Raw genomic sequence first — 14139 nt, 5'->3', positions numbered from 1 at the left:
GTTCTTTCATGCCCAACATGACTATTCTCTGTGAAAAAAAAGTTAACAACCCGCTTCCGTACGTATGAGAAGCCCCCTTAAATCTAACGGAAAATGATGCCACTCTTTGCATGCAGAGGAGCTCACAGATCACATATTTTCATAAAATTTCATGGAAATATAATAGGTTTAGCCGTTTCCGAATAATTTGGGTGTGACAGACACACATACGGACAGGCAAGCATTGAATCGATTTTAATAAGGTTTTGCTTCACAACCTTAAAAACGATCCACTTTTCTTATGGATAACAATCAAAGGATAAATTGTTTTATTGTGCCAATCACTTACTATTATAATTTTCGATTTTGATTATATTTAGCGAAAAGATTCCACATCGCAACAGAAAATAATTAAATACTTACCAGAACACGGTTTTCTGTTTTGTCGCCCTTCGTTTCCAATTTCACCATATATTTGACAAGGATTTTTGTGTGGCGGCCCAAAATTGATTTAACGCTATCTGAAATGACCAAAGAAAATCAAACATTAAGCAAATCAACGCATCAAATTAGAAATTCTAGCAAAAATATATAAAATGAAACTGATTATTTCATGATGTTGCTTCGCTCAGAATTGTTTGACCTTGTTTTCCATCTTCAATCAAACAGTTGAAAGTATAAGAATTCCATTTATTGTGACCGCGTTTTGGTTTTAATGGAGGACTCCATAACCATAAGAGCTTTTACAATAATGTGCTTCGAGCAGAATCTAAAGATTTCACGAAGGCGCTTTTCGTATAATACAGAAATCGATGCGAAAATCTTCGAATCTTTTAAATTCTCATGTTAGCATGCATACACAAACGAGGAAAATTATTGACAGTTGGTGTCAATAAGATATATGGGAAGCTCATGGAGAAAATGAGATATTATGGTTATTCAAATATGCGTTTGATAATCAAAGCAAGAAAGGATTGAAGAAAAAAATAGAAGAACCTCAGCGGTGGTTGACATCCTCTTTTTAGGATCAGAGATAACATGGCACCAAAATTGAAGGTGTGTCTGGATAGCTGAGTGGTTAGAGCGCAAGGCTGTCGTACGGAAGGTCGCGGTTCAAATCTCACTGGTGGCAGTGGAATTTGTATCGTGATTTGACGTCGGATACCAGTCGACTCAGCTGTGAATGAGTACCTGAGTCAAATCAGGGTAATAATCTCGGGCGAGCGCAATGCTGACCACATTGTCTCCCAGTCTACTGTGGTGTACCGTTACGGTCTTGAATGAAGTGCTCTAATACACTTCAAGGCCCTGATTCAACATGGATTGTTGCGCCAACGATTATTATTATTATTATAAAATTGAAGAACGGAATTTACAATGAAACTACAGCATTTACATACTTTTTTTGTTTAATGTCGGCTCTTCTGGAAACCATTGGTTCGCGACAACTCCATAACTAGCTATTGTCATATCGATGCAAACTTTGTTCATGATTACAAAGTGCAATTTGTTATATTGAAGGCAATGGTCTGACACACTATGAAAAAAATATATATATTCAGCTCATAATAAACAAACAAGCAATACACATGATGCATACATATATATGTGCGCATCTGTGGCGCGGCAGGATTCGCAGCATTCGAAATTTATTTCGAATGTTGCGAATGACGTTTAGGACTAAACCGGCCTCAAGGAGACGTTGAAAAATGCACTCGAGATGGGCTAAGTGGTCAGACTCAGTGGAAGAAGCGACCAAAACATCATCCAAATATACGAAACAGAACTCGAGGTTTCGCAGGACTGAGTGAATGAACCTTTGAAAGGTTTGCGCCGCATTGCACAATCCGAAAGTCATCCGGGTGAACTCGAAGAGTCCAAAGGGTGTGCATATTGCCGTTTTTGGAATGTCTTCAGGAGCTACTGGGATTTGGTTAAGTCCAAGGTCGAAAAGATGCGGCAATTCGCGAAGTGATGCGCAAAGTCGTGGATGAGTGGAATTGGATATCGGTCAGGAACAGTCTGTGCATTTAGCCTTCTGTAATCCCCACATGGGCGCCATTCGCCGTTTGGCTTAGGGACCATATGCAGTGGGGAAGACCAGCAGCTGTTTGAGGGCCTGCAGATACCCTGCTGAACGAGTTGTTCCGTGCAATAGCCAGTTTCTGGGATGGTAGAGGACGCACCTTCGAGAAGATCGGGGAACCAGTAGTGATAATGTGGTGCTGCACATTGTGCTTCACTGGTTTGGAGAGACTACACTTGGTAGTAATCTGGCTGAACTTTTGGAGAAGTGCCCGAACACGAGAGTCGGTAATGTCTTCTAAAAGAACGGAAAGATTATTGCCTGGGTGAGATACCATTTGTCCCGACGAATTAAGGTTGGTCGTGGAATCTATAAGAGACTTGTTTTGCAAGTCCACCAGCAATCCATAGTGACACAGGAAGTCTGCGCCTAGTATGGGGAAGCTGACATCCGCCAGGATGAAACGCCACGAAAACGTCCTACGCAAGCCAAGACTCACGTCCACTTGCCTATACCCGTATGTGTTTATGCGGGAGGAATTTGCTGCCGCAAGTTTGAGCGGTTGTGGGAAAAGTTGATGTTGCCGAGGTACGGGAAGAACCGAAACCTCCGCACCAGTATCGATGAGGTAGCTGCGCCTGCTGAGGGGGTCGAAAATAGTTAGGCGACGTGGCGCTGCGTTCTGGGTGGCCGTCGCCAAGACCCCCCGCGGACCTAGTTTTTTGCGGTAGGCGCGAATCTACACGGTAGCGTACATCTTGTCGCTTTATCCCCGAATCTGCGGTGGCACCAGCAAATCCCTCGGTCCGCGGACTGTCCTGACGACCTGCTACCTGATCGCCCTTTTCGGGTGGCAGACCGTGAGCGTGCTCGCGATCTGGCGCCCGAACGCTGAGCGTCCAACGTCGCCCGCATCTCGGCCACACTGGCTGTTAAAGCGGCTATCTCGCGCCTCAAGTCACCCACCTCATCCGACGGTGGTTGAACGGCCGCCAAGTTAAACTAACGAATGTGAAATAATATGATTACATTGTTAATAAATAACTAATATTAAAACAACAACACAGGACTAAAATGGAACCCTATGTGGGTATAATTAATTGTAATCCTGCATTCTTATAAAAAAAATGAAATTTATCAGTTTTTTTGCTTTCCTTAAAAAATTACACAAAATCACATCCCGTTAGTTTAAGATGGTGTCGACGATATATGTACATAAACTGAATCCTGCTGGTACTAACGCACATTTAAGTACATGCCCATCTTATTAGAGACAACCCACAAACTTCATTAGCGTATACATATACATATGTCTGTTTCGAATAATTAATACTGATGTACAAGTAACTAAAAAAGCTAAAAGAGGAAAACCTAAATTCTCCCATAATCCCCGCCGTTCATATGTGTTCACATTATATGACGATAACATCGTACAGGTCTTAGAGTGCAATAAATTCACATGAAATATAAAACTTTGACCCTCTATAGCTTTGTTATTATTAGTTGGATTTCATTCAAACTTCCCCGAATTATGTATTATATTATCACTTTTCTTGGTGCCAGTGTTTTTCATCTAGAATGGATTTAAAAGGAGAGATTTTCAGGTAAAATGTGTTAGTGCTATTATCAACTTCATTTGAGCAGATATCGGAATGGAATGTATTCTCAGTTTTAGATTTCATATAGATGTATCACTGTGATTTTTTAAGATTTTTCGATTGGATAGGTTCTGAGAACGAGACCTGTCGCACTTCGTCGTGTTTCACCCAATGTGAGAAATAATATCATTTTCTAAAAGTACTGATTGAGTCTTATACCACAAAAATAATCTTCAATAAAATATTTCTTTTTATTACAAATTTTAAGTTAAATGTGGCACATTAAATACAGCATTTAATGCAAAAGAACCAAAAAATGCTCGATATTTCATCCTTTTTAAAGTTTTGTGTAAAACAAAACCTTATTAAAATCGATTCAATGTCTGTCTGTCTGTCTGTCACACGCACTTTCCTCCAAAACGGCCAAACCGATCCGAACGAAATTTGGTGGACAAATAGGAGCTCTGAAATCTCACCCATACAGCGAGTGGCATAAATTTGGGTGGAGTTTAAAGGGGGACTCCCCATACATGCAAAGGGGGGATTCAAACATTTTTTTCACCGCATATAGTTGTGTAGGGTATCAAATGAAAGGCCCCAATTTTTACTTTCCGAAACTGACATTCGTTTTGGCATAAATTGCAAAGTGCGTGAGTAAGGAGTCAAAATGTGCGCACTTGAAGTGAGACAGGACTCATTTTCGGAAACTACCCAACCTACAAATCCGAAAAAAACTGGGTGGTGCGCCTAGATGAAATCTAGGCCTCAAAATATGTCCCATTCCGATATCTGCTCAAATAAACTTACTAATAGTATATTACTACTTTTTAGAAATTTACTGAAAAACCCCCCTTAGATTCATCTTAGGGTTTCCGAATTTTGTACCAGCATAGAGGACAATATTTCGTATATACGTGCTAAATTTCGTGGCAATCTGGCAATTAACGCCAAAGTTATAGCAGTTCAAACTTAGCAATTTCGCGCGAATTTACTGCTTCCAAAGCCATGCAAATCAGATGCTGACATCATAATTACCCGAAATAATTGACATTCCCTTGAAATATTAAAGTCGCATTTATGAAGAATCTATTTATCTGCAGCCCTTTTTAAGGTTTTGTGTAAAACACTTATGTGAAATCTAATCTTCGAGAGATGTCCCATTCCGGTATATGCTCAAAAAATTTACTAATAGTATATTATCAACTTTTAGAAATAGACTAAAAAACTCCCCTTAAGTTCATCCTAAGTGTACTAAATTTTGCACCGACATAGAGGACAGTCTCGTGCATACACATGCCAAGTTTCATGAAAATCCAACTATTAGTGGGAAAGTTATAGCAGTTCAAACTTATCAATTTCGTGCTAATTAACAGCAATCTAAGCCATACAAATAAGATACTGACGTCATAACTAACGAGAATAATTGAAATTCGAGTGAAACATTAAAATTCCATTCAAGAACTATCTAATTCTCCCTAGCCCTTTTTTATATTTGATGTTGGTTAAATTGTTGGCATTTGCTAATAATATTAAACTCAGGGTGTGAGGCGTATGAGGTTGAACATTATCAACACAGGGCTTTCCATCAAATGATTTATTTAAATTGCTTTCTAGAAAGAGAGAGCAATTGAATTTTAAGCTATATTACACGGAGCTGTCGTGCACTCGTCACTCCTCACATCTTTTTCTTTTTGTTCAGCCATCAGTTCACAAGCGGGGTCGGCCTGTGGTGATCGGTTTCATTTTATTTTATCAAATGCCTGATCAGGATGTAATCTTGAGATCTTTAAATCCCCATCCAGCATATCAAGGCACCATTGTTTTGGCCGGCTTTTTGGTTGCTTACCATTGCTTTCGATGTTCTGACCAATACTGGTTGCTGAATTCTCGTTAGCGTGAATTACATGACCACACCATCGAAAACGCCTCTCTTGCAGTTTTTCCACGATCGTTGCAAACCCATATCGACCGCGGATATTCTCATTTCAGACGTAATCAAAACGTGTCACGCCACCAGTGCAATGCACCATCTTCGTCCCCATTACTGCAAGACGCCGTTCATTGTCCTTTATAGTCAACACTCAAACTATAGAGAGCGACAGACGGACGACATTGCAGTAAATTTTAGATTTGGGACGTGCGCTGATACGTCGATCACAAAGAACACCAGTTGCGGAATGTCACTTCATCCAGGTGGCGTTAATGCTTGAAACATTTCATTACGCAGTTCTTCATTGGCTGGTAGCATTGACTCGAAATATTTAAATCGCTCAGTTCTTTCAATGGCAGTAATCTGCCCCTCCAGATATTTACATCGCTGAGTTCTGGCAATGGTGGTAACCTGTCCAGAACTGAGCGATTTAAATATCTCGGATCAATGCTATAAGCCAATGGAGAGATAGGGAAACACAAAACCTTTTATACCTGAAGCGTCAAGCTTCCGGTTTCCCGACTTGTTTAGAATGTTTTCCTTTAATTAAAAAAAGTAATCTTTATATTCTGCATTCAAAAAATATAGAATTGAATTTGAAATGGTCAAGAAGCGATTTGCGAAATTTTTGATGATAAAGGTTGAATTCTCACCCTCAACTCCGGAAAGGATGCTGTGAAGGGAAACAGGAAAGGCTTCCGATCTACAGCCCTGATTCAACCTCGTCCCTTAAATCATCCCCTTAAACCCATCCCCTAACGGGCGCCTCAAAATGGGGTTTTTGATATCATCATGGTGGAGTTTGAAGTTGCATTGGAAAATATGTAGGAAGAAAAGTTCATCCACTCTAGCTATGTTGGAAAAAGTAAGTTTATCTGTTGGCATCCGGTATATTTGTCGGCCTGTTGGAGAGCGATGTTATCGACGGAAGTAAATATCAACAATAAAACTCACGATTTATCAGATCACGCCCCGTACGATATTGCAAGACATATATTCGCATGTTATATACATGTATCTACAAATGAACAACAAAACACCCCCGCTCAATATTCTCAGTATAGGTTTGTAATGAAAATCTTTCAGATTGGCAAACACAAAGTAAGTCCTCTTTCCCTCCAAAGCCTAATAAACTTCTCTCTAAGATGTTTGTAATTTATATGAAAATATTAGTGAACTAGCCTGTACTTCCTTCATTGGCCAATTGAATTGCAATAATTGTTGCAATATATTCTTCAATATGAGTCATCAATTCGTTCGTATACATTTCGTAGTTGCTCGTTCCACCTTCACTTTCGCTTTCTAGTTTATAAATATTTCCAACACTTCGGCAGAATCTTTAAATTGAAAATGAACTTTATTATTATCCAAGAGTTTCCACGTTTTTAACAATATTCAGCACAGTATCACCGTGAGAAATAAATGCGTTACATTTCGTGAAAAACTTTCAAGTCACACTGAAAGGCGGTGTTGAGAATGAGGGAGATTGGCAAGTATACGTAAATGAATCGCTTTTCATTACGTTGCTTATCGTAAATACCTGTGAATTGATAAGTCGTATGTATGTTTACATATATAGATATCTCAATATGCATTACTGATACGAAACTGTATTTTCTTCATTGAAGAATAAAATCACGTCCGAGCTCTTATCTTATCATGATTTTAAGCACAGTTTTTTTCTCAAAGGACTAAATCCAATAAGGCAGTCGTTTTAAATTGAATAAAACGATTTCTTTAAATGCCAATAAATTCTCTAACAGAAGTTCATTATACAGACTCGATATTGTATTTGCGAACGGCTGGATACGCATAGTAGTTGGCATAAGTGAAATATTCACTAAAACCTACGCTTTGACCTACTAGAAGCAGTATGACCTTTTTCGCACCTTTCGATTTAATGCGTATTGAGAGTAACGCCCTCCCCCTCGGACACCACCTTGTCGTAGTGGGGGAGCCTGTAGTAGTTTACTACTACACTAAGGGTGTCCAAAAATATGAATATGGAAACGATGGATATAAACTCTGCAAGTGGTAAGAAGTCACAGACTTCGAATCCACCCGCGACCATGAGCAATCATATCGCGGCCGAGGCGCGGATTTTGGAGGCCTCACCACATTCATACTCGCCTATAGATCAATCTGTAGAAGGCATGCTTTCCGACTCAGTGGAAAGTTTGCACTTGGTGCCTACGGCGAAGTTAGCCAGAAAGGAAAGTACGCAAACTCTCAAATTGGGAGAAACTGGAAATCCGACTACGGCCAGCCCGTCCGCGGTACTACAGCCCAAATCTACCCGCAAGTAGAAGAGGAAGGCCCGGCAGAAGGGAACTTCGGCTACTAAGGAGGGGGGACTACAGGCTGAATCCTGCCTGTCAGAACCTTCTCCTTCATCCTTACCGGGAAGAGCGGAAGAACGGGAAGCTGGTGACGTGGACGCTACTGGCTTAACGCCAGTATGTGGAAATGGATCCAAGCGGTCCGGACACCGTGAACCTGGAAAGGCCCTAAGCCGACGGCAGAAGAGAGCACTGCGAAGGAAGATGAAGCACCTTGGGAATGAGGACATGGACGTGACTGTACCACTAGGCACGGTAACGCCCAGAGAAATCGGACGCAAGGAAGCAGAATCTCCGGCGGCAGGTGGGAATAAACTGGAAACTCCGGTAAGATCCACACTGGACGCACCAGACTCTTCAGTCAGCAGTAATGCGCGCAAGAAACGTAAGACCAACACATCTGCTGTGGCCAACACTTTATTGTGCTCCGCACCAGGGCTTATATCCACGCGTCTCGCGAGGATTAGGACCGGTGTGCCGGGAGGTGATCAAATCAGCGAGAGAGATCTCAATGAAGCTGATCCCTCCCACAGGAATACGAACATGAAGACGGGAAGGAAGAGGACGTATGCGCAAACTGCAGCCTCTGTTCTGACTGCTGCCGTGGGAGTTTCCTCCAAGAATGGCAAAATGTCAGAAGGACAATTTACCATCCTCCGGGAATGCCTGTGGAAAAAAATGCTGGAGCCTGGAACGAAGTCACGATTTAACGATCAAGGTTTTCGTGATGGGCTTCTCCATTTGGAGTGCGCTGACGAGGCTGCCTTAAAGTGGCTCCAGCAGGTAATCCCAACTTTGAGTTCCGGCGGTCGGCCCAAGTTCACTATTGTGAACACTGAGCTACGCAGGACGGAACATGTCGGATGTTGGCTACCGGGCCCTCGAAGGAAGGCAGAGGACATCATCCGCATGTTGGGTGAACAGAACCCGGGCATGGACTTTGCACACTAGAGGGTAAAGTTCATGAATGCCAGGCAGGACCAATCTACAAACGTGGGGGGGGGCTTCAACTTGGTATTCGAACTGGACCAACAGAGTCTGAATGTGCTCAGGGGAAGTCATCATATGGTGCTCCACTTTTTCCTATATAGACTGAAATTCAGTAATATCAGGAGACTGTAGGGCATCATCTCCATTTTGAGAGCGAAGAACAATGATGGTCTTCGACTCACACAACATAGAGCAGTTCGAGTGATCGAATCTATGCAACCCGGACACCGCAAACCAATTAAGGTGCTAAATGGAAAACAGACGAATGCTCTGCGGGATGAGATGAGATCTTTCGTGGATGAGAACATGGGAATTGCGGTACTTCCAAGTACGGCTTTTCTCAGAGAAATCAATCACGAGAGAATCGAGTCTCTGGCGGTATGGTGTGGGGGAAACCACGTCATACGCGGACTGCCGCATACGCTTCTAACTGTTTTCCATAAGACAATAGACTAAGTTTATGTCGAAAAACATAAGGATTGGTCAAATCAACCTGCAGCATGCCAAAGCTCCCTCCTACCTGTTGGCAGCGAGAATGACAAGGCTACAGGATTTCCCCTATATCTTTCTGGTGCAAGAACCGTGGTTTCGATTTAACAGAATCTGTGGCATTGGGTCAGTAAAGGGGGCTAGGATCTTCTACGACGAAAGATCCATAAGACCGAGAGCTTGCGTCCTGATGTCAAGACGGTTACATTTTGTAAGATTCCGGAAGGTCACGGTCCCAATCTTACTAGTGGCAGTGGGATTAGTATCGTGACTTAACGTCAGATACCAGTCAACTCAGCTGTGAATGAATTCAATCAGAAAAATAATCACGAGCAAGCACAATGTTGACCACATTGCCAAGACCTAGTCAAAAACAGATTACTCAAAGATGTAGGGAATCTCAAAAACTTGACGAAAAACATCCAAGCCAGAAACTCTGATACTCTGTTAGAACAAATTTAAGGATACGATTTCTGGCATAATTCAACTTCGGTTCGACTTGAGACTCATAAAGAAACGCATGGAATGTCAGCCATCATAATCGATAACCAGGTACTAAACTCTACTAAGATGCAAGAGCAGAAGATAATTCCGAAACGCTTAAAGTGTGTCCGGATGCTCAAGTGGTTAGAGCGCTGGGCTGTCGTAGCGGCCGCGGTTCAAATCTCACGGATGACAGAGAGATTTATTATCGTTATTAGATGTCGGATACAAATCGACTCAGCTGTGAATGAGTACCTGAGTCAAATCAGGGAAATAATCTCGTGCGAGCGCAACACTGACCACATTGCATCCTACAGAGTGTCTGCACCGTTACGATCTTGAATGAAGTGCTCCAACCCACTTCAAGGCCCTGATCCAATATGGATTGTTGCGCCAACGATTATTATTATTATCGATAAGATGGTGACCAAGAGTAACTCATCTAGAAGATCGAAAAGTAGTAGATATAGAATATCACCATCAGTACAACGACGGTATTTCTTAGTTCCGAAATGTCCATCAAATTCAGTTTGAATCGATTCAATCATTTTCCTAAAAAGTTTATATGACAAACAGGCAGATAATCTGGACATCTGGGGGTTTACCTAACAATGATACATGACATTATGAGCAATGGTATATCGTCTAGTACTTTTAGAAATATTGAAATTCATGTAAAACTACTTTGATTATTTTCGAAACGATGGAAAAACAAGTTTCTTACGCTGATCAAATATTGCTCTCACGCGTTAAATTTGAACGAGTCCATGCAGATACTGAGCGTGGACCCCCAAATGAGGCATTTATTCCCAAAACTAAAAAAAAACAGAATAGTTGTGGGTTCGGTTGGGTAATACTCCCAACAGAACTAAAAGAACATATAAGAGATTCGGATCGGTGTTTAAGGTGCGATATCTTCAAAAAATCGATTTTTTGCACCTTTTGATAGTTTACATATATATCATCATCATCATCATCATCAACGGCGAAACAACCGATATCCGATCTAGGCCTGCCTTAATAAGGAACTCCAGACATCCCGGTTTTGCGCCGAGGTCCACCAATTCGATATCCCCAAAAGCTGTCTGGCGTCCTGGCCTATGCCATTGTTCCATCTTAGGCAGAGTCTGGCTCGTCTTCTTTTCCTACCATAGATATTGCCCTTATAGACTTTCCGAGATATGTATGAATAGATAATAGTGCGAGGAATTTTTCGCATATTATTTGTATTATATGGTATATTATATTTATTGATTTACAACAAAGAAATCAGTACTTTTATCTTTAATTGCGTTTTTCTCAAAACTACATTTTTCAAATTTGCTGCAGTCTTAACTCGACGACATATCGCCCGATCGACCTGGTCTTTTTGGTATATCTTTCTTCATACAATGACCCTCCTTTTTTTAAAACTCTGCCATTTTATTATAGTTTTTTCACAATTGTGGCTCATTGACTTGCCAGTTTAACGAACTTTCCTATGATGATTTCACGCACTGTGAAAGCCATAATCACAGCAGCAGTAGAGGAACTTATTCTCGGAAGCTCCAAAAATCGCGGATAGTATACTGGGGACCAACAACATCAAACCGCACTGGTCAAACACAAACACGAAGAAGAATAAGGATAGGAGAATACAACTTTGAGACCGTTGACAATTTCTCCTATCTAGGGTCGAAAATCACAACCGATAACAACTACGATGATGAAATCCGCGCACGGTTGTTGTTAGCCAACAGAGCCTATTTCAGCTTACAAAGACTGTTCCGCTCGAAACGTCTCATCATAGGATCAAAGCTCTTACTGTACAAGACTATGATCTTGCCAGTCCTCATGTATTCCTCGGAAACTTGGGTTCTTAGCAAGAAAAATTGCGAACTCTTGGCCGCGTTCGAGAGAAGAATCCTCCGAAGAATTTTTGGCCCCCTACATGAGGATGGACAATTCCGTAGCCTACACAATGACGAAATCTATGAGCGATACCATGACCGTCCGGTTGTGGATAAAATCCGGCTCAATAGGTTACGGTGGGCGGGTCACTTAATCCGTATGGATGAAGATGATCCCACCCGGAAAGTCTATAAGGGCAATATCTATGGTAGGAAAAGAAGACGAGGCAGACCCTGCCTAAGATGGAGCGATGGCGTGGGTCAGGACGCCAGACAGCTTTTAGGGATATCGAATTGGTGGACCTCGGCGCAAAACCGGGACGTCTGGAGTTCCTTATTAAGGCAGGCCTAGACCAGATACCGGTTGTTGCGCCGTTGATGATGATGATGATGAGTATACTGGGGATCGAATATATTCCTTTCCATCCCACTTTCACCATGTACACATTATTTATCCAAAAGTATACCCACAAAATTACAAAACATTCAATTCATTTTTTTTTTAAATCCCAGAAACTACCTCTTTTATGCAAATAGACTGGCCCCTTAAACCAATACAGGAGAAGTTATAACAATTTTTTCATGTCTAACAATGGATAAAGCAAGCCGAGTGGGAAACAAAAGGTGAAAGCAGTTTCCTGTTATCCCATAGCATGAAAATTTTTTACACATTCCTAACAACCGCATTCGCGGCATCATTGAAATAACCGAAAATCAGGTTGGATTTGTCAAGAACTGCGGAACTACTGACGCAATACACGGTGCCTGGTGCCTGGTTACTCATGGAGAAATCGTTAGAAGCATCAACTTCTCTACAGTGCATTTCTAGATTTAAAGAAGGCGTTACACTGTGGGCCACCCAAGCTTAGATACCGGATAAGTAAATGTGGCAGGTATAGCAAAACCGCTTCGCACCTCTATCAGTGCTCATCAAAAAAGCGAACCGTAACCGCATGTCTATTATATATTATCAGTGGCCGCGACCTGCCCAGAACTCATCAATTAATGCTGAACTGCGCTATATTAATTCACGCATTACCGCAATTTGGATGAAGTAGCGTTCCATTACTAACGTCCTTTGCGATTGACGCATCAGCGAACGTTTAAAATCAAAATCTACGGTAGTGGCATCCGCACTGTCGCTCTCTATGATTCTGGGGACTGGCTGACTATCAAAGACATCGAAAACAGTGTACAGCGCCTTGCGGTAATGGAGGCAAAGATGTTGCGTTGAGGGGAAAATGAGGACATTCGCGATCGATATGAGGTTGTACCGATCGTGGGAAAATTTCGAAAGAGACGAATATCAAATCAATTTCTTTGATATAATACATTCATCATTATTCAGTATTATCTTGTGATATTTCTATTTTAAACTAACTCCGCCATGCTATTAATATAGTATGCTGGTCCCAAGCCCAGGTAAAGGAGGAGGGTTTGAGGCAACGTACTCTGTACTATCCTCAGTAAAACAAAAATAAAATGCTGAGATCAGGGAAAGAGATAAATAGAGTATAGTTGGAGTTATTCTACTATGCTAAATCCTACCTGATCTCTCTTGGTGACAGGCCCCGCGACAAGTCGACCAAGAAAATGCATAGAATGTCGTTACAAACATGATGATCGGATTGAGTCACAAGCCTCGGAGAAATGCTAGGGCGTCCACTTCAGTCGACGCGGCAGGACGGGCCCCGGTCCTGTCGAGAAATGGACAAGAGTTCTTGACGCATGGACCGCGTCAGGACGTAAGCAAGTTAGCCCGCACACAACGAACAAAACAAATACGTGTCTGCACGCTAAATGTTGGTACCCTAACTGGAAAGACGGAGGAACTCGCAAGAGCCCTTCGCAAAAGGTGCATTGACATCTGCGCTCTGCAAGAAACCCGATGGTCTGGTGCCAAAAGCTGCAACATTGAACGGGAACGCGGTAAAAATGGCTACAAACACAGACAGGTCGACCTGATGCCGAGAAAGATGCCTTCTGGCAACTTCTCGATGAAAAGACTTGTCACGTGCCTGCTGACGATTACATAATCATTGCCGGCGACCTTAATGGTCATGTGGGTGAAAAGGCAGACGGTAACAGGTGCCATGGGGGAAAGGGGTTCGGAGCGCACAATGAGGGTGGCGAGCGTGTAATCGATTTTGCGGACACCCATGACCTTGTACTTATGAATACATGGTTCATCAAACGATTGTCTCATCTTCCCACATTTTATAGTGGAAACAATAAAACGCAAATCGACTATATTCTCATAAGACGCCAACATTTTACCACTGTCACTGATTGCAAAGTCGTTCCCTATGAGACCATCGAACCTCAACATCGGCCGTTGATTGCCGTCCTGCGAATTAAGCCACCGATAAAACAGCGTGAGGAACGCACTGGCCCGCCGCGCATTAAATGGTGGCGG

At 42.0% G+C, this 14139-nt stretch overlaps 1 protein-coding gene across 10 annotated transcripts in view; it reads right to left on the bottom strand.

The window, feature by feature from the left end:
- LOC119658627 (F-actin-uncapping protein LRRC16A) overlaps nucleotides 1-14139 on the bottom strand; it is a 64356-nt gene that overhangs the window by 33858 nt on the left and 16359 nt on the right. For 3 of the 10 annotated variants that reach the window (XM_038066128.1, XM_038066129.1, XM_038066131.1), the window contains exons 1-2: nucleotides 6716-6997; nucleotides 403-500 (exon numbers count right to left, since the gene is read on the bottom strand). In XM_038066128.1, the coding sequence (XP_037922056.1) occupies nucleotides 403-500; nucleotides 6716-6800 (183 nt within the window). In that variant the 5' untranslated portion in view covers nucleotides 6801-6997. Of the gene's footprint in view, nucleotides 1-402; nucleotides 501-6715; nucleotides 7043-14139 lie in introns of those variants that run through there. The other 7 variants (XM_038066130.1, XM_038066133.1, XM_038066135.1 and 4 more) reach the window with 5 other exon arrangements.

The sequence above is a fragment of the Hermetia illucens genome, chromosome 6 (assembly GCF_905115235.1).
Source record: "Hermetia illucens chromosome 6, iHerIll2.2.curated.20191125, whole genome shotgun sequence".
Classification (NCBI taxonomy): domain Eukaryota; kingdom Metazoa; phylum Arthropoda; class Insecta; order Diptera; family Stratiomyidae; genus Hermetia; species Hermetia illucens.
This window is presented reverse-complemented; position numbering and strand designations above follow the sequence as displayed.